The sequence below is a fragment of the Pseudopodoces humilis genome, chromosome 24, assembly GCF_049639895.1.
Source record: "Pseudopodoces humilis isolate 2021_Gansu_Grassland_sample_001 chromosome 24, ASM4963989v1, whole genome shotgun sequence".
Taxonomy (NCBI): Eukaryota; Metazoa; Chordata; class Aves; order Passeriformes; family Paridae; genus Pseudopodoces; species Pseudopodoces humilis.
The window spans coordinates 6,243,796-6,264,179 of NC_142223.1; the positions used below are offsets into that span (position 1 = coordinate 6,243,796).

The 20,384-nt window shown below is 58.8% G+C and overlaps 1 protein-coding gene across 5 annotated transcripts in view; it reads right to left on the reverse strand.

Moving 5' to 3' along the window:
* The window catches only part of AGRN (agrin), a 99,191-nt gene extending 79,293 nt beyond the window's left edge, over window positions 1-19,898 (reverse strand). For 3 of the 5 annotated variants that reach the window (XM_088066452.1, XM_088066453.1, XM_088066450.1), the window contains exons 1-2: window positions 19,270-19,898; window positions 12,285-12,546 (exon numbers count right to left, since the gene is read on the reverse strand). In XM_088066452.1, the coding sequence (XP_087922578.1) occupies window positions 12,285-12,546; window positions 19,270-19,464 (457 nt within the window). In that variant the 5' untranslated portion in view covers window positions 19,465-19,898. The remainder of the gene's footprint in view (window positions 1-12,284; window positions 12,547-19,269) is intronic. The other 2 variants (XM_014259228.2, XM_088066451.1) reach the window with 1 other exon arrangement.
* Between the last annotated feature and the right edge of the window lie 486 nt (window positions 19,899-20,384).

Here is a 20,384-nt window from a genome sequence, read left to right on the forward strand (position 1 = left end):
GGAAGGATGTTCTTACCTAATGAATAATCCACAATCCGCAGGGGACAGGGCAGCACATGGAAAAAAACACAGGGAAAACAGCTGGATCAGACCTGGGAAAATCCTGCTCAGGAAAAGGGCCCGGCCCTGCTCCTCCCAAACGAGCTGCAGCCCCCTCCCCTAGAGCAGAGATTCACCCCAAAAGCTGCAGCCCCCCGAGATTCACCCCAAAAGCTGCAGCCCCCAGAGATTCACCCCAAAATCTGCAACACCAAATGATTCACCCCAAAATCTGCAGCCTCCTAGATCAGAGGATCACCCAATAAACTTTTTTGCCCCCCAGGGCAAAGATTCGCCCAGAACAAACTGAAATTCCCCCAGAACAAGGATTCATCCTAAAAAGCTGCAGCCTCCAGAGATTCACCCCAAAAGCTGCAGCCCCTCATGGAAGAGATTCCCCAGCCAAAAAAAAGGTGCAGCCACCCCCCAGAGATTCACCCCAAAAATCAGAAGTCCCTCAGGGAAGAGATTTCCCTAAAAAGAGCTGTAGCCACCCTGCAAAGATTCGCCCCAAAATCTGCAGCCTCCTAGATCAGGGGTCACCCAATAAACTTTTTTGCCCCCCAGGGCAAAGATTCACCCGCAACAAACTGAAATTCACCCAGAACAAGGATTCATCCCAAAAAGCTGCATCCCTCAGAGCAGGGTGCCACCCCCAAAAATCTGCAGCCCCCTGAGATTCACCCCAAAAGCTGCAGCCCCTCAGGGAAGTGATTCCCCCCCAAAATGCTGCAGCCACCCCCCAAAGATTCACCCCAAAAGGTTCAGCCCTTCAGAGCAGGGGGCCACCCCCAAATATCTGCAGCCCCCAAAAGCTGCAGCCTCCAGAGATTCACCCCAAAAATCTGCAGCCTCCTAGATCAGGGGGCACCCAATAAATTTGCAGCCTCCCAAGGCAAAGATTCACCCCAAAAGCTGCATCCTCCAGAGCAGGGGGGCACCCTAAAAAAGCTGAGGCCCCTCAGTGGAAGAGATATCCCCCCAAAAACCTGCAGCCCCCAAAATCTGCAACCCCCAGAGATTCACCCCAAAAATCTGCAGCCTCCTAGATCAGGGGTCACCCAATAAATTTGCAGCCTCCCAAGGCAAAGATTCACCCACAACAAACTGAAATTCCCTCCAGAAATTCACCCCAAAATCTGCAGCCCCCAGAAATTCACCCCAAGAGCTGCAGCCCCTCAGGGAAGAGATTCCCCCAAAAAAGCTGCAGCCACCCCCCAAACATTCACCCAAAAAATCTGCAGCCCCAAAAGATTCACCCCAAAATCTGCAGCTTCCAGAGATTCACCCCAAGAATCTTCACCCCCAAAAGATTCATCCCAAAATCTGCAGCCTCCTAGATCAGGGGGTCACCCAATAAATTTGCAGCCCCCCAAGGGCAAAGATTGACCCCCAAGAGACTGAAACGCCCCCAGCAGAATGATTGAGCCCAAAAGCAGAGGCCGGGGGGGCAGTGGGGTCCCGGCAGGAGCGGGGGAGGCTCCTGTGCCGGGCGGGCGCAGCAGCAGCTGCTGCCAGGGCCGTGCCAGGGTTGCCAGGGCTGCCGGCTCTGTTATCCAGAAACAGCCTTTGAAGCCCGGGGCCAGGAATGTGCCGGCTCTGCCCGGCCAGGGAAGGGGGGACGGGGATCCCAGCGCCGCCCACTGCTCCCAGCAGCATCCCAGGTGCGATTCCCCAGCCAGGGACTCACCAGGAGTCCTGCCCCTCCGTTATCCAGGGAAACACGAGTGCCTGGAGAGCCACAGCTCGTCCCCAGGTGTCCCCTCTGCAGCCCCTTCCCCACGGAGGGACCCCACTGCACCCCCTCCGCCCACCCAGGCTTGTCCCGAACAAATTCCAGCGGGTTCCGGGTGCCGATTCCCACGTAGCGCGGATTTGGGCCCGGGAACGGCGCTCGCTGGGTTTGGCCACCCCGGAGCGCGGTCCCAGCAGCTGCTCCGGGGATTTCGGCTGCCTGGAGCTTTGGGATCGCGGCACGGCTCAGCCCCATCCTGTGCCATGGGCAGGGACACCTCCCGTTATCCCAGATCCCTCCAGCCTGCCCTTGCACACTTCCAGGGATGGGGAATCCACGGGATAACCTGTGCCAGGCCCTCGCCACCCTCACAGGCAAGGATTTCTTCCCCATGCCCAACCTCAATTTCCCCGCTTTCCTCATTACACGTGGCTGGAATGATCCGGCAGAGCCAATTCTCCGTTCTCCAGCCATTCCAGAGCCGAGCTGCGCCTCTTCCCAGCCCTGTGCCCGCGCCACCCGCAGCCTGCATTCCGGGATCGGCACCCGGAGCTCCCCCACGCCGCCATTCCCAGCTCACAGCTCCGCATTCCAGCCTTTTCCACCCCCTGGGAGCCCTCAGGACGGACGGACAGCTGGGAAGTGTCCGGCCTGCAGAGCCCAGGGCACGGGGTCAGAGCTCTCAGGAAAAATCCCCGCTGGAAAACGGAGCCAAAGGCTGTGAAAAACGGGATCGTGCCCGAGGAACGGGATTTGGAGCCGGGTGTTTTGTCTCATCACCGCAGATGTGGTGGCCAGAGGGTCCCCAGGGTCCCCTCCTCTGCTTCCCCTTCGCCCGGTGCCTGCGCCGGGACGGATTCCAGAGTTTCTCCAAAGGGTTCCCACGCCTGGAATGTTCAACATCCTCCCCCTGGGGATGGAGCGGCGCTGCTCACACACTGCTGCTGCAGCTCCTGCTGCTGCAGCTCCTGCTGCTAATGCTGCTGCTGCAGCTCCTGCTGCTCCTGCTGCAGCTCCTGCTGCTAATGCTGCTGCTGCAGCTCCTGCTGCTAATGCTGCTGCTGCAGCTCCTGCTGCTAATGCTGCTGCTCCTGCTGCTAATGCTGCTGCTGCAGCTCCTGCTGCTAATGCTGCAGCTCCTGCTGCTCCTGCTGCTGCAGCTCCTGCTGCTCCTGCTGCTGCTGCAGCTCCTGCTGCTCCTGCTGCTGCTGCAGCTCCTGCTGCTGCTGCTGCTGCTGCTAATGCTGCTGCTGCAGCTCCTGCTGCTAATGCTGCTGCTGCAGCTCCTGCTGCTAATGCTGCAGCTCCTGCTGCTCCTGCTGCTGCAGCTCCTGCTGCTCCTGCTGCTGCTGCAGCTCCTGCTGCTGCTGCTGCTGCTGCAGCTCCTGCTGCTAATGCTGCTGCTGCAGCTCCTGCTGCTAATGCTGCAGGGGCCATGGAAACAGCAGGGCCTGCTGCTCCCAGTGCTCCCAGTGCCTCCAGTGCCCCCGTTGCCTTCAGTGCTCCCGGTATTCCCAGTGCCCCCAGTGCTCCTGGTGACCCCAGAGGAGGAGGAGAAGGAGGAGGGATAATCCCCAGGCTGCAGCAGCAGGAGTTTCCCACCCCTCTCTTCCCTTCTGGGTCCCTCCACTCCTCCTTTTCCCAGCCTGAAGGACAAAAACTCCACGGAAAAGGAGAATCTGGGATGGAGGGAATGCAGAGGCTGGGAAAGCTCCCTGGAGCAAGGAAAGGACAAGTGCCGAGCCCGAGCAGGGCTGGAGTCTGAGCAGGTGCTGTCTGGGAGAAATGAGCGGGCTGGGAAGACAATTCCAGCTGGGATTTCTGGCAATTTCCTTGGAACTGGGGCCTGGCCAGCAGCAGCTCCAGGGCTCTCCTCAGCCTCAGCAGCACCCAGGGGATCACAGGGGGCAGCAGGAAGCTCTGGGATGCAGAGTTTAATGGAATTGGGTGGGAATTCTCAATCCCGAGCTGCTCCCAGGCATCCCAAAGCTCCCAGCAGTTTTTATCCGTCACTTCCAAGTGGGAGAATCCTGTGGTGTCCAAGGCACTTTGCTCCTGAAACCCTGCCAGATTCCCGGTGCTGCATCCCAAAGAAGCTTCATCCCACTCCAGCCCGGCAGCAGGGAAGCTCCAGCTCCTTCCCTGAGCCGCTCCTGGGGAGGCAGAGCAGGAGCCTGGCTCTGTGTGTCCGAGGCAGCCATCCCAGGAATGTGTCCCTGTGCCCTCCAGAAATCCCTCCTGAGGTTTGTTAGGAAATAAATCCGGGAATGGGAGCTGGGCTGGAGCTGCCCTGGAGCAGGGAGGAACATCCCTCAGCGAGGTCAGAGCCTGTGGAGGACAAGGAGGCAAGACAGCTCCATTCCCAAGGGATGGGAATTCCAAATACTCAGGGAGGGCAAAACCAAGCTCTTCGGAAAGGGAAAACCACATGGATCAACTCGGGGAAGTTTTCCCTGAGCCACACCAGAGGTGGCTCCTGCAGAACATCCTGCCAGGCTTCCCGAGGAAGCTGCTGCCAGCGGGGTGTCCTGGCTTGCACGGGAATCCCAGGCTCACAACAGCGGCAGATTCAGCAGGAAAACCTCATGGAAAAACTGCCCAGAGCTCAGAGCTGCCACAGGGAGCTGAGCTGAGCCCAGCCCAGCCCAGCCCAGCCCAGCCCATCCCATCCCAGGACACAGAGGGTGCTGAGGGAGCAGCGCTGGGGCCCCGGTATTCTCTCAGGTCTCAAATCCATCCCTCACAATCCAGGGAAAACATCCAAAGCCATGGAAGTGGGATCCTGGCCCACACAGGCTCTCCAGGCCAGCACTGCCAGGGCACCTTGGCACGTCCTGCCAGGCTCAGCAGTGCCAGCCCCGATGGCTCCCGAGGAACCTGCTCCGGTCATTCCCAAAGAACCTGCTCCCATCATTCCCAAAGAACCTGCTCTGGTTATTCCCAAAGAACCTGCTCTGGTTATTCCCAAAGAACCTGCTCCGGTCATTCCCAAAGAACCTGCTCCGGTCATTCCCAAAGAACCTGCTCCCATCATTCCCAAAGAACCTGCTCCGGTCATTCCCAAAGAACCTGCTCCCATCATTCCCAAAGAACCTGCTCCCATCATTCCCAAAGAACCTGCTCCCATCATTCCCAAAGAACCTGCTCCCATCATTCCCAAAGAACCTGCTCTGGTTATTCCCAAAGAACCTGCTCTGGTTATTCCCAAAGAACCTGCTCCGGTCATTCCCAAAGAACCTGCTCCGGTCATTCCCAAAGAACCTGCTCCCATCATTCCCAAAGAACCTGCTCCGGTCATTCCCAAAGAACCTGCTCCCATCATTCCCAAAGAACCTGCTCCAGTCATTCCCAAAGAACCTGCTCCAGTCATTCCCAAAGAACCATAAAGCAGCTCTGAACCTAAAGCAGCTCTGGACCCAAAAAATGATCTGGACTCAAAAGAGCAGCCCTGGATCCCAAACCAGCCTGGATCCCAAACCAGCCTGGATCCCAAACCAGCCCTGGATCCCAAACCAGCCCTGGATCCCAAACCAGCCCTGGATCCCAAACCAGCCTGGATCCCAAACCAGCCCTGGATCCCAAACCAGCCCTGGATCCCAAACCAGCCCTGGATCCCAAACCAGCCCTGGATCCCAAACCAGCCCTGGATCCCAAACCAGCCTGGATCCCAAACCAGCCTGGATCCAAAAACAGCCTGGATCCAAAAACAGCCTGGATCCAAAAACAGCCTGGATCCCAAACCAGCCCTGGATCCCAAACCAGCCCTGGATCCCAAACCAGCCCTGGATCCCAAATCAGCCTGGATCCCAAATCAGCCTGGATCCCAAATCAGCCTGGATCCAAAAAGGTCTCTCTGGACCCAAAAATCTGCCCTGGGCCCAATCCCTGCCCCGTGTCCCGTGTTTTCCCAAGCAAGTGGGTGGAAAAATCCAGCCTTTGATGTTCCACTGAGCGGCTCCAAAACAAAGATGGGCCACGGGAGATAAAACCCCAAACAAACCTCGCCACGGGACACATCCGGGGGATGAGCGGGAAAGAATTCCATTTCCATGGAGGGCACGGCTGCTCGAGCCTTGGGAAAACCGCAGGGCAGCTGTTCCCCACTGCCAGCACAGCCCAAAATCTGGGATTCAGGGAAAAACATCCGAAAAAAGCAGCTCTGGAAAGGCAGGTGCCTCCCCAGTATTCCCCCTGCACCCCTCGGTGAGCTCTGGAATTGCCCAAATTCCCTGGAATTCAGGCATCTGCAGTGCCTTCCTGATAATGTCCTCATTTTCCTGGAAATTGCCCAAATTCCCTGGAAAAGTCCAAAGCGAGGCTCCCCAATATCCCACTCACACGCCTGGAAATTGCCCAAATTCCCTGGAAAAGGCACCAGTGGTGCCTCCCCAAAATTCCCCTCCCAGCCCTAGGCGAGCTCTGGCATTGTCCAAATTCCCTGGAATTGAGGCACCAGCGGTGCCTTCCTGATAATCTCCTCACATCCCGGGAAATTGCCCAAATTCCCTGGAATGGCACCAGCGGCGCCTCCCCAGAATTCCCCTGGCAGCCCTGGGCGAGCTCCGGCACTGCCCGGATTCCCTGGAAGAGGCCGGGAAGCGGCCGGGAGCTGCTGGCAGGATCCCAGGGGAGGCTGCCCGGGATCCTGGAGCGCTCCAGGGGGCATTGCTGGAATTCCAGGCTGGCAGGGCAGGATCCGTGCCAGGACAGGTTCTGCAAACACAGCACGGGCAGGGACGGAGGGCGGGAGAAACCAGGAATTCCAGGGATTCTGGACAGGGGGAAACTGGGAAATCCAGGGATTTTGGACAGGGGGAAACCGGGAAATCCAGGGATATTGGACAGGGGGAAACCGGGAAGTGCAGGGATATTGGACAGGGGGAAACTGGGAAATGCAGGGATATTGGACAGGGGGAAACTGGGAAATGCAGGGATATTGGACAGGGGGAAACCGGGAAATGCAGGGATATTGGACAGGGGGAACGCGGGAAGGGCAGGGAGAGGGGACAGGGGGAAACCGGGAAGTGCAGGGATATTGGACAGGGGGAAACCGGGAAGTGCAGGGATATTGGACAGGGGGAAACTGGGAAATCCAGGGATATTGGACTGGGGGAAACCGGGAAATGCAGGGATATTGGACAGGGGGAAACCGGGAAGTGCAGGGATATTGGACAGGGGGAAACCGGGAAATGCAGGGATATTGGACAGGGGGAAACCGGGAAATGCAGGGATATTGGACAGGGGGAAACCGGGAAGTGCAGGGATATTGGACAGGGGGAAACCGGGAAATCCAGGGATATTGGACAGGGGGAAACTGGGAAATGCAGGGCTCCTGGGCAGTAGGGACAGACTGGACGTGCAGCTCCCGAGCCGATCCCGCAGGGAAGCGCCGCGGGATGTGCCCGAGCAGGGCCAGAGGAGCCTTCCCAGAGCCACAGCCTCCCACTCCGGATTAAAATTCCACAGGAATTTGCTAAACAAATGGAGCCTCCCTGCTCCTGCCACCGGCACCGGGAGCGTTTGTGTTCCTGCCACGGCAGGGAGCGAGGGAAGGCACCCGGGGGATGGGACAGGGATGGGGACAGGGAGGGGACAGGGATGGGACAGGACAAGGATGGGGACAGGACAGGGATGGGACAGGGACAGGGATGGGACAGGACAGGGACAGGGATGGGACAGGGAGGGGACAGGGACAGGACAGGGATGGGGACAGGACAGGGACAGGGATGGGGACAGGGATGGGAACAGAACAGGGACAGGGATGGGGACAGGGATGGGGACAGGGATGGGGACAGGGATGGGGACAGAACAGGGACAGGGATGGGGACAGGGATGGGGACAGGGATGGGGACAGAAGAGGGACAGGACAGGGACAGGGATGCGGACAGGGATGGGAACAGAACAGGGACAGGGATGGGGACAGGACAGGGACAGAGATGGGGACACAGAGAGGACAGGGATGGGGACAGGGATGGGGACAGGGACATTTCCCAGCTGCTGGAGCTCTGCCCCTGCTGGGACGGAGGTGATGGTTCTGCTCTCGTTATCTCGGATACAAAACAGAACAGGAGGAAGGAAAGGAAAAAAAACCCTTTTTGGAGGGCAAACCCTCACAGGAACCCCCTCCCTCCCTGCTGAGGAGCACAGGGAGGTGCCAGGGCTGGAAGGAATTCCAGGGGTGGGAAGGAGGAGAGCACAGCCAGAGCTGAGATTCCCAGGCTGACAGGAGCCCCTGGAATCCCTCGGGAAGAGCCTGGGATGGAAACGGTGCCTGGGCTGCTCCTCAGGGATGAAACCAGGAGAAAAATGTGAGGAGAAACTTCGGGAAAGTGCAGCCCTCCTTCCAGGGGAGGGCTCTGGACTGGCTGCAGTTCCATTAAAAGGGACTTTTTTCCACCTCTGGAGCACCTGCAGCACATCCTGAGCTTTTTTTCATGGAGCAGAATTTCAAATGCTCCTCACCTGTGGTCACAGCAGCACCCCAAAACCCCACACTGTTCCCAGAAAATCCCAGAGCCACTCCTGGTGTCCCAAAGCAGCCCCAGAGCTGCTCCTGGTGTCCCAAACCTGCCCCAGAGCTGCTCCTGGTGTCCCAGAGCTGCTCCTGGTGTTCCAAACCTGCCCCAGAGCTGCTCCTGGTGTCCCAAACCTGCCCCAGAGCTGCTCCTGGTGTTCCAAACCTGCCCCAGAGCTGCTCCTGGTGTCCCAGAGCTGCTCCTGGTGTCCCAAACCTGCCCCAGAGCTGCTCCTGGTGTTCCAAACCTGCCCCAGAGCTGCTCCTGGTGTCCCAGAGCTGCTCCTGGTGTTCCAAACCTGCCCCAGAGCTGCTCCTGGTGTCCCAAACCTGCCCCAGAGCTGCTCCTGGTGTCCCAAACCTGCCCCAGAGCTGCTCCTGGTGTTCCAAACCTGCCCCAGAGCTGCTCCTGGTGTTCCAAACCTGCCCCAGAGCTGCTCCTGGTGTCCCAGAGCTGGCCCAGAGCTGCTCCTGGTGTTCCAAACCTGCCCCAGAGCTGCTCCTGGTGTTCCAAACCTGCCCCAGAGCTGCTCCTGGTGTCCCAGAGCTGGCCCAGAGCTGCTCCTGGTGTCCCAGAGCTGTTCCTGGTGTCCCAGAGCTGGCCCAGAGCTGCTCCTCTGCCCCTGAGCCCCCCAGAATTCCCCTCCAGGCCCCTCCTGGTCTTCAGAACTCTGCTGGAGCCTTTCCTGCCCACTTGAGCCTCTGCAATCCCTCTGCTCCCAGTCCAACCTGAGCTGTCTCCCAGAGCCGCCCTGGCCTGCCCTCCCCTCACTGACAAGATTCGGATGTCTGGGATTTTTCCAGGCTGGAGCAACAGGACACGAGGCTGAACTCCCAAACATTTGTGTTTTTCCACTCAGCTGCCTCCAATTCCTCCAATTCCTTCTGCAAAAAGCCCTCCAAGGTTTGTTTGGAAACTCCAAAGTGCAGCAAAGAGCAGCTCTGCTTTGAAGCCTCCTGCAAGGAGCCCATGGGAAACCGGTCCTGGAGCAGAATTCCCGGCCTGGGAGCTCGGGAATGGTTCCCAGGGGCAGGAGCAGCTCCTCAGGCCGGGTTAGACTCGGTTTTGCAGGAGCCAGGTGGGCTGGAGGAGGCTACAGAGAGCTCAGGAGGGGAACAACACGATGAGAATGGGGCTCCCAAAGTGTGGGAAGAGCAGGAAATCCCTGGAGTACGACCCCCAAAATGGCTTTCCCAGGAAAAGTGGGAATGATGGATGGCAAACTGAGAACCCTGAGCAGCACCTGGAGCTCCCTGGGAGTCCCTGGCTTTGGGGTTTCTCACAATTCCAGCGGCTCAGAGCGATCAGCTCCAGCACAGGGCGGGCTCTGGGTGGTTTTCCAGCCTTTCCCATCCTGGTATTCCCATCCCAGCCCACCTGCCAGGGCAGGAGCATCCTGGGGGAGAGGGAAGTGCACATTTGGAGGGACAGAATCTGCAGGAAACGAGCCCAGGAAGCGCCAGGAGGAATCCTCTGCTGGCACAGGGCGGGGAAGGAGGAGAATTCCCTTTTTTCCCCGTGGATTTGGAATTTGAGCTCGGAGCTCAGACCTGCCCAGCACAACAGAAACCTTCCCAAAAAACGCTGGATGGGAGGGGAGGGTTGGAGACAGCCCCAGCCACCTGTCCCAACCCTACAGCAAATCCACGGATCCTGATCCCTCCTCATCTCCCGAGGGCCTGGAGGGACACCATGAAATGGTTTGGGCTGGAAAAGACCCTGAGGATCATCGTGGGCAGGGACACCTTCCTCACCCCAGGCTGCTCCAAACCCCGGCCAGCCTGGCCCTGGGTGCTTCCAGGATGGGCAATCCATGGAATTTTGACTTCCAGAGCCTCCCCAGCTGACAGGGAAGGATTTTTTCCTGGTATCCAGCCGAGATTTCCCATCGCAGTCCGCACCCTCCACCCCGTCCCGGCACCGCGGTTCCCGGAGAGGAGCCCCTCTCCCTGTGGGATCCTCAGCTCCTGCGAGGCTGCTCCGAGATCTCCATGGAATTTTCTCTCCTCCTTCATCCCTCAGCACAAACCCAGCTCCCAGCTGGGTGAGAAACACCTGGTAAAACCCCAAATCCCACCAGGGAGGGCAGAAACCTCCCCGAAATTCGCTCAGGTTAAACTCAAAAATCCCCGCTCACACTCATCCTCCTCCTCCCTCGGAGCGAGAAGGAGCAGGACCGGCACTTCCTGAGGGTGTTACGGAATTCTAATGGATATTTTTGTAGATATTTTATATTTATAGCCCATTTTTTCATCCTTGGGATAAAAAAAAATCTCCTTTCTTCTCCCAAGCACCACTCGGGGCTCTCTTGAGCTGCTGACCCAAGAGCGGGGTCATTCCCAGCTGGAAAAAGGGGATGTGGGGCATTCCCAGCTGGAAAAAGGGAATGTGGGGCATTCCTGTCAGCATTCCCAGCTGGAAAAAGGGGATGTGGGGCATTCCTGTCAGCATTCCCAGCTGGAAAAAGGGGATGTGGGGCATTCCTGTCAGCATTCCCAGATGGTAAAAGGGGATGTGGGGGCATTCCCAGCTGGAAAAAGGGAATGTGGGGCATTCCTGTCAGCATTCCCAGATGGAAAAAAGGGGATGTGGGGCATTCCTGTCAGCATTCCCAGATGGAAAAAGGGGATGTGGGGCATTCCCCTATCAGAATTCCCAGATGGAAAAAGGGGATGTGGGGCATTCCCCTATCAGAATTCCCAGATGGGAAAAGGGGATGTGGGGGCATTCCCAGATGGAAAAAGGGGATGTGGGGCATTCCCCTATCAGAATTCCCAGATGGGAAAAGGGGATGTGGGGGCATTCCCAGATGGAAAAAGGGGATGTGGGGCATTCCCCTATCAGAATTCCCAGATGGGAAAAGGGGATGTGGGGCATTCCCCTATCAGAATTCCCAGCTGGGAAAAGGGGCTGTGGCCTCCCCTGCTGCAGATCCAAGGGAGGAGGGAGCCAATCCTGGATTTTTGTGTCCCAGCAGAATTCCTGCATTCCTGCTCCTGTTTATCCTCTGCTTTTGGGACACGCTCAGCAAAGGGGGCTCCCTGTTCCCTTTGGGGGCTCCCTAAAGCTAAAGGATGATCCTAAATCACAGCACACCCAGCAGTGTCTGACCCTGGGAGCCCACAGCCTGGTGTGAGGACCCCAAACACACAGGGAATGCAGGATGATCCTAAATCACCTGTCCAGGAGCCCATAAACCAACGTGACCCACCCCAAACACCCAGAAAATTGCAGGATAATCCTAAGTCACCTGTCCAGGAGCCCACAGCCTGATGTGAGGACCCCAAACACACAGGGAATGCAGGATGATCCTAAATCACCTGTCCAGGAGCTCACAGACCAACCCCAAACACCAGAGAAGTGCAGGACGATCTTAAATCATCACCCACTGACCCCAAATCAGTGCCACCAGGCCCAGCCTGGCCCCACCCACCCCAAACACAGCCAAACCAGCGGGACAGCCCTCATCCCCCACCCCCACTCAGCTAGGGGCATCCGGCAGAGCTGGCAACACCATGAAAATCCCAGGAAAAGGCCAGGAAAATCCCAGGAAAAGGCCAGGAAAATCCCAGGAAAATCCTGTGAAAATGTCAGGAAAATCCTGTGAAAATGTCAGGAAAATCCTGTGAAAATGTCAGGAAAATCCTGTGAAAATGTCAGGAAAATCCTGTGAAAATGCCAGGAAAATCCCAGGAAAAGGCCAGGAAAATGCCAGGAAAATCCTGTGAAAATGTCAGGAAAATCCCAGGATAAGGCCAGGAAAATGAGAGGAGAAGCTCATAAAGATGCCAAGAAAATCCCAGGAAAATCCCAGGAAAATGCCAGGAGAAACCCATGAAAATTCCAGGAAATTCCTGTGAAAATTCCAGGAAACTCCTGTGAAAATACCAGGAAAAACCCATGAAAATGCCAGGAGAGATCCATGAAAACCCCCCAAAACCCCCCCAAAACCCCCCAAAACCCCCCAAACCCCCCAAAGGCAGGTGCAGCCTCACCTTCCACGCAGTGCTCCACCTCCTCCAGGTTGCGCAGGGTGATGCGCATCAGGCTGGAGTTGAGCATCAGCTCGTTGCGGTGCGCGGGCCACAGCGCCTGCGGGGCGGGGTTGACGAAGAAGATGCGCGTGTCGCCCGTGGCCACCTGGTTGTCACAGATCAGGGGGTCCCCGAAGCCCCCGATCACCACCTTGTTGCCCCCGTCCAGCAGGATCTCGTGGGTCACGATGTCTTTGCCCTTCAGGTAGCGCCAGACCCGCACCTGGTGGTGGGAGGGGAGAGCTCAGCGGCTTGTTGTGCTTTGTGGGTTCCTCATTTCCCTTCCTGGGCTCACATTTCCATCTCTGGGCTCCCATTTTCCCTTCCTGGGCTCTCATTTTCCATTTCTGGGCTCCCATTTTCCATCCCTGGGCTCCCATTTTCCCTCCCTGGGCTCCCATTTTCCCTCCCTGGGCTCCCATTTTCCCTCCCTGGGCTCCCATTTTCCCTTCCTGGGCTCCCATTTTCCCTTCCTGAGCTCCCATTTTCCCTTCCTGGGCTCCCATTTTCCCTCCCTGGGCTCCCATTTTCCCTCCCTGGGCTCCCATTTTCCCTCCCTGGGCTCCCATTTTCGATCTCTGGGCTCCCATTTTCCCTCCCTGGGCTCCCATTTTCCCTCCCTGGGCTCCCATTTTCCATCCCTGGGCTCCCATTTTCCCTCCCTGGGCTCCCATTTTCCATCTCTGAGCTCCCATTTTCCCTTCCTGGGCTCCCATTTCTCTTCCTGGGCTCCTCATTTTCCCTCCCTGAGCTCTCATTTCCCTCTCTGGGCTCCACTTTTCCCCTTCCTCAGCTGTTCTTTGCCCTTCTGGGCTCCTCTTTTCTGTCTCTGGGCTCCCATTTTCCCTCTCTGGGCTTCCCTTTTCCATCTCTGGGCTCCTCTTTTCCCACCCTGGACCCCCATTCCCACCCTGGACCCCCAATCCCACCCTGGTTCCCCATGCCCACCCTGGACCCCCAATACCACCCTGGACCCCCAATCCCACCCTGGACCCCCATTCCCACCCTGGTTCCCCATGCCCACCCTGGTTCCCCATGCCCACCCTGGTTCCTCAATCCCACCCTGGTTCCCCATTCCCACCCTGGTTCCCCATTCCCACCCTGGTTCCCCATGCCCACCCTGGACCCCCAATCCCACCCTGGTTCCCCATGCCCACCCTGGACCCCCATTCCCACCCTGGACCCCCAATCCCACCCTGGTTCCCCATGCCCACCCTGGCTCCCCAGTTTTTGTTGGTGCTGTCCCAGGCCCCCCAGGGCTGGCAGAACCTCCCAGCAGAGCCCATCCCAGAAGCCCAAAAGGCACAAGAAGTGTGGAAAGCCCTGAGCAAAGTGAACAGAGCTCCCTCCTCCCCGACAGAGTCGGCCTGGGGAGGGAATCCCGGCCCAAGGGAGGAGGGAAAGCCTGGGAAGGGACATGGAAGGGCTGGAAATCCCGACTGGGAAAGGCTGTGGGGCTCGGAGAGCAGCGCCCGTCCACGGGAGAGGCTCCAGAAACGGCACAGGAGAGTCAGACTGGGCCAGGAGGAGGCACAAACGGGTGGGGACGAGGATTGGTGGCCCTGGCAGAGACTGGTGGCCCTGGCGTAACTGGTGGCCCTGGCAGAGACTGACGGCCCTGGCAAGGTTTGGTGGCCCTGGCAGACAAGGTTTGGTGGCCCTGGCAGACAAGGACTGGTGGCCCTGGTGAGGTTTGGTGGCCCTGGCAGTGAGTGGTGGCCCTGTGGTGGCAGACAGATTTTTCCCTCTGGAAAATGACCCCTCCCAGTTTGGTGCCTCTGCCCCGGTGGCCCTCCAGGTGTCCCAGCTGTGTCTGAGGGGCTGTTCAGACACAGAGACTTCTCCCCTGTGCCAAATTCCTCCCCGTCCCTCCCTCGGCGTCCCCAGCCGGGATCTGAGGCTGCAGAGTTCAAACCAGGGACTGAAACCTCGCTGGGGGCTCCGGGGAACGCAAATCCTCTGATCCACCATCAATCTGGCAATTTTTATTGGGGTTTTTTTGCAGCCTCAGCTCCAGAATTTCAGCCGCGATCAAAGAGGCTTCAAAGTTCAGGCTGAGCTCGAGCCAAACTCCTCCACGGTGTCGCTGGCAGGACTGGGAGGACGGGAACGGGGTCATTCCCACATTCCCTGCGGCCACAGGAGCCACGGGCCGGGGCCAGAGCGTCCTGCTCAGCGCCAGCCCCACCTGCCAGGCCGGAAAAGGGAATGAACTCGGCACTGCCTGTGCCCTGCAGGCACAAGTCAAGGTTAAGAAGCGAGTTTAGGAGTTTATCTCTCCCTCACACCCTCCTGTTTTCCTCACACTTTCTCCTTCTGGTGAAATATTGGGAGCAGGACCCCGGGCTCGCAGGGGGCTGAGCTCGCAGGCAGCGCAGCCATCCAAAAGAGCAATAAATCACCCCAATTATCATCGCAAGCACTGCAGCCTGCCCTGCTCTGCCGCATACCTGAGCTGCAGGAGCAGTCCAGGTGCAAACAGGGCTGTGACAGCTCCTCTGGAGCCGCACATGCCTCGGCTGCTCCCAGGCATGGAGAGCTCGGGACAGCCCCGTTTATCCTCCAGCAGGAAAGGTGGGGGTCCCCGGGGGGGCTGAGCCACCCCAAAGCTCCAAAACACGGAATAAATCCTCCAGGGGATGTGTCCCTCCCTGCACAGCCCAAATCCAGCTGGGCAGGCAGCGAGATGGGGACAGAGAAAGTTTTGTGCCTCCTGAAAAGGCACTGAGGGGCTGCTCTGAGCTCTCCGAGGAATTTTCTCTCCTCCTTCGTCCCTCAGCACAAACCCAGCTCCCAGCTGGGTGAGAAACACGTGGTTAAACCCCAAATCCCACCAGGGAGGGTAGAAACCTCCCGGAAATTTGGTTGGGTTTAACTAAAAAAAGCCCTGCTCACACTCATCCTCCTCCTCCTCCCTCGGAGCGAGGAAGGAGCAGGACCGGCACTTCCCGAGGATATTATGGAATGAGAGGGTCTTGAAAGGCTTCCTCAGGAGGGACAGCTCTGATTTCTGCTCTGGGAGCAGGGACAGGACCTGAAGGAACATCTGGAGTTGTGCCAGGATGGAGATCAGGAACTTTCCTTCCCCCAGAGGGTGGTGGGGCACTGCATTCCCCCAGCTGCTCCCAGGGATGGCCAGGTGGAATTTTTGTGCAGGGCCAAGAGTCGGACCCTGCTCCTTGCGGCTCCTTCCCGACCCAAACCATTCCAGGACTCCCTGAAGGAGGCTGGAAGAGCCTCCCTGGCCCTGATCCCACGGGAAGCCGCACGGGACAGCCCGGGTGAGCTCGGGGAAGGTGAGAAGGGCACAATCCTGCGCTCCCAGAGCTCTCCTGCCTCCCCAGCTGCTCCCCAGCCTCCTCCCCGGGCTGGAGCCGCTCTCTCCCCGCAGTCAAGTCAAGACACCTTCCCGCAGCCCCACCTCCTGCTGCTGCTGCTGCTCCAGCCGCAGGGCAGGCTCCGGAGGAGGCGAGCAGCAAAGCAGGGCAAAAACCCAGCCAGACAAAGGAGAAAAAAAAGGGGGGGAACCTCCTCCAGCAGCAGAAAACGCAGCCCGAGGCTGGCGCTGAAAGGAGCGTGCGGGGCATTTTCACACCTCGCATTTTGGGAGGGAAAAAGGTGAATTCTCCCCCAGCTCTGCGGCAGATGGGAATTGGCGTTAATTGGCGTTAATTGGCGTGGCTGCTGCGCTCAGGCAGCTCCGAGCCAGGCCACAGCACTCCCCGAGAAACATCAGAGTCCGGCGGCCTCCTCCCCACCCTAATGAATGGATGTGCAGGCACCAGAGCCCCGGCAATTACCTGCAGGGCATCCCATTCATCAGCGCGGCACAATTAAGACTTTGTCACCGCTGACTCACCGGCGACAGCGAGCATCGGGAGGAAAAGGAAGGCAGCGAAAGAAAAAAATTGGGCTGGGACCTGTTTGGAGGAGGACCCTGCCCTGGAGCGCTCTGTTTTTCCGGGGAGAGCAGAAAACGCTGGATTTTAAACTCCGCGGGGGCAGAGGAAGAGCGGCCACAACTTTATCCAGGCAGATCCTCGCACGGGGGTGTTTTAAAGGCAGGAAAAGAAATTTAAAACCCCAGAAATAAAAGGATTTTCCAACGTGTCAGGGCGGTGCATCCCATAATAGGGAAGGAAGGGGACAGCACCTGTACAGAACATTCCTGCCAGGAAAAGGCGGCGGGCATTGCCAGCTTTGGTTTTGTGAAGCCGGGTGAGGAGCAAAGTCCCCTCTGGAGGAGCTGTCACTCGGGATGGGACGCACCGAACTGGGTCACCACGAAATTTTGGGAGATAAAAGCCAGAATCAGCTCTGCTTCCAACCCTTTCCTCTCCCCTTTTTTGTCTCTCTCGGTGCCTTTTCCCTGCCCGTTCCCCCGGTCCCAGCGATTCCCACAAAACCCCCCCAAAATCTGTGCTCCATTGTCCGGAACAGGATCCACATCCTTTTCCACGCTTCCTACGGCGCTCAGAGAACCTGGATTTATCCTCTAAACAGCAGCTAAACATCGGGACAGCCCAGAAAAGGCACTTCGGGGGGCCCTGGGAGCAGGAAGGGACAATGCCAGCGCAGAGGAGCGGCAGCAGCTTGGGGGAAAAGTCAGAAACTGCAGTCACGAATGTCAAATCCCTCGGAAAAAGAGCACAGCAGCCACTTTTTGGGAATTCTGTCAGCCTGTTCCTCCTCTCCCCAGCTCCCCTGGCAGCACGGGAAGGGCTGGCAGCTATTTCGGGGTGTTTATCTAACATGAACTTCACATTTCTGCCGGTGCTTATCTGCGCCTATGGAAGCCCTCAGCTGGGAGGGTTTGGAGCCGAGCTGGGAAGAACAATGCCCCAGCAAGGAATTCACAGATCCCCACGTGCCCGCTCCCTCCCGGACCACCCAGCTCCAGGAATACTCGGGATTTTGGGTGTGGGCTCCAGGGAACTCCCCACACCCGCTGGGCCCTCGCCTTTCCTCTGCTGATAAGGAAGAGCCCGACAAGAGATAACCGCGGGGTCTGGGGAGCAGCGAGAGCAGGAATTGGGGCAGGAATTTCCTCGGCACAAGATCCTGGATTTCTCCCAGCTCCCCAGGGGCAGTGCAAGGACAGCAGGAGTCAGGGGTCAGGTTTAATCCCAAATTGCTCTTGGAATTTAGGTTAAAATTTTTGGTTTTAAAACAAAACCAAAACAAAACAACAAAATAAACCGCAGGGATGGCCAACCCAGCAAAATCCACACAATTCCAAGACTTTGGGAGATCTGAGGAGGGCAAGAAGCCAAGAGCTGCTGCAGAGCTGCACATCCCCAAGTCATTGCAGTGATGGGGGATTTATCTGCTTCCAGGTCCTTGGGACACCCCAAATCCCATTCCAAAGCTTTTTTTTTCCCTGCAAAGACACCGTGAAATGCCACTAAAAATGGCACAGCACGGGCTGATGGGCAGGGAAAGGAACAGGGAACCACTGTCCTATGAAAATTCCTGAATGTCACAGCACTGCCGGGATGGGATGGGATCCATGGGATGGGATGGGATGAAAGCTTTCCTGCTTTCACTTTTACACGGCTCCAAGGCTGGAATGGTCTCTCAGGAGTACATCCTGGCCCTTCTGTGCTCTCTCGAGACCAGGAGTGGGCAGGAGCAAAATCCCAAACTCCAGAGCAAGCAGCACAAACCTCTCCCGCGCACTGCTCAGGGAAAGGCAGGGAAGAGATTCCCTCCTCGGTTTAAGGAATTCAGATCGTGCTTCACAGGAAGCCACCACCGACAGCCCCATTCCAATCCTGGCTGCTCCAGCTGGGGCTGGACTGCACCTTGCAGAGGCAGAGCTGCTGAGCAGGCAGCTTTTCCTATCCCAGCTCTCCCCATCCCAGCTCTCCCCATCCCAGCTCTCCCCATCCCAGCTTTTCGTATCCCAGCTCTCTACATCCCAGCTCTCCCCATCCCAGCTTTTTGTATCCCAGCTCTCCCCATCCCAGAGTCCTGCCCTGCTGCTGCAAGATGATTTTCTGCCAGGCAGACACCTCACTGTGAGTCTGCAGCGGGAGAAAAGGGATTTATTTCTCACCCTGGCATTTCTGCCTCGCCACCAGCACCGCTGGGCCACCTCCTGTGGCAACCTCGCGCCGGCCTCAGGTGGCCACATCCATCTGTGCCCCACAGGCCAGCGGCTGCTGGCAGCAGCTCATTAATTCTCCGCGGAGCACCCAGGATGTGCCAGACACTCCGCAAACAGACGGTGCCTGCTCTCGCCTGGAGGGGCTCCTCGCCGAGCTGCAGATGGGTCGGGGGGCGCTGGGAGCTGGCACCGGGCACCAGCTGGGCGGGCAGGGGCTGGAGGATGCTCGGGGGATGCTCCAGAACACCGCGGGGAAAGTTCACCTTCCCCTCTGCCACCAAAGCATCGCCCCCGGCCCTGCTCGGCACCAACCGCAGGCAGAGAAAGCAGGAATTTTGGGGAGGAAGAGGGCAACGGGGAGAAGAGGAAAAGGCAAGGGAAGAGCGTGTCCTTGCAAGCGAGAACCCTGCCCTGGCAAGGGTTAAGGCATCCGGCACGTTTTCTGTCAAGCGGGCGGATGGGATTTCAGGTTGCTCGGGACTTGAGCGTCTCTCAGCTTCGGGGGGAGATAAAAAAGCCCCAGAGCCCGAGGCCAGGTTGGTGGTTAAACAATAGCTCGGGCTGCAGGAACTCGAGATGCTGCTAAAGTAAACAGCGAGCCGCGGCTGGAGGCAGGAGCGGCTCCCAGCACCTTCCCAGCAGCCAGGCACGGAAAGTTGGGAGGCAGCTCCGCATCACGCCAAAGCCAAAGAGGGAAATGTCCATAAAAAGCAACCTCTGGAGGTTCCCCACCCCCCGCACAACCCCGGCCACTGCTGCGGGAGCCTCTCCGCAACCTAAAACCCCCGATTCCACCCCAAAACCTGCGCGGGGCGAAAGTTGCCCCCGCGTTTTTACCTTGCAGGAGTAGGTGTGGTGCACCGGGTCCACGTTCATGATCTCCTCCACCGTGCCCGTGAGCACCACGTTGGCCTCCTCCTCCCTGCGCTCCAGCTCCCGCTCGGGGCAGCTCGCCAATCCCAATCCCAGTGCCATTGCCAGGGCCAGCAGCGCCGGCAGCGGCCGGGCAGCGGCCGCCCGCGGGGTGCCCATGGGCCCGGTGCCGGGGGCGGCCCGGAGCCGGTGCCGGTGCCGGTGCCCCGCAGACAAAGCGGCCCCGCTCGCAGGCAGCGCTGGCGCAGCCGAAAGGGCCACTTTTGTTCCAGGAGGTGAAAAGAAGGAAAGAAAGAGAGGAGGGAGGGAGTGAGCGAGGGGAGGGGAGAGCAGGGGAGGGGAGAAGGAGGAAAATCCCAGGAGGAGGAGGAGGAGGAGGAGGAGGAGGAGGCGGAGGTGGAGATCTGGCTCCCCGAAGCCGCCGAGAAGCGCTCGGCGCTCGCTGCCGTGGCCCTGGAAGAAAGCGCGCAGATTTGCATGCAATCTGAATTGCTGATAAGGAGGCAGCGGGGGTTAGGGGGGAGAGGAGGGAGGGAGAAGGGAGAAAGGAAGAGAGGAAGGCAGCGCGGCCGCCCGCCCGCCCTGCTGGCAGCGCTCGCTGCGAACGCCGCCCCCAGGAAGGGGAGCTCGCCTCGGTTAATGGATAATCAGCGTCGCAACGTGAGGAGACTTTTAAAGGTGTAGGGACCGCAGCCGGCCCCGCCACCCCCTCGCCGTGAGTGGCAGCTGTCCCCAGCCCTGTCGCGGCGTGTCCCTCACCGCAGCCCGCACCCCCGAGATGCGCAGAGACAGGCTCTGTCCCTCCCTGGCACCCCCACTCCAGGTGGCAGCTGTCCCCAGCCCTGCTCGGGGCTGTCCCCAGCCCTGCTCTGGGCTGTCCCCGCTCCACCCGCACCCCCGAGGTGCTCAAAGCGGCGTGGCACCCGGCATTGCCCTCCCTGTCACCCCCACCCCGAGCTGTCCCCAGCCTTGTCCCCTCCACCCCGCACCCCCGAGGGGGCACCCCGGCATTTCCCTCCCTGTCACCCCCAGTTCCACCCCCGGGGCCGGCACCAAGGATGATCCCGGCTTTTCCACGC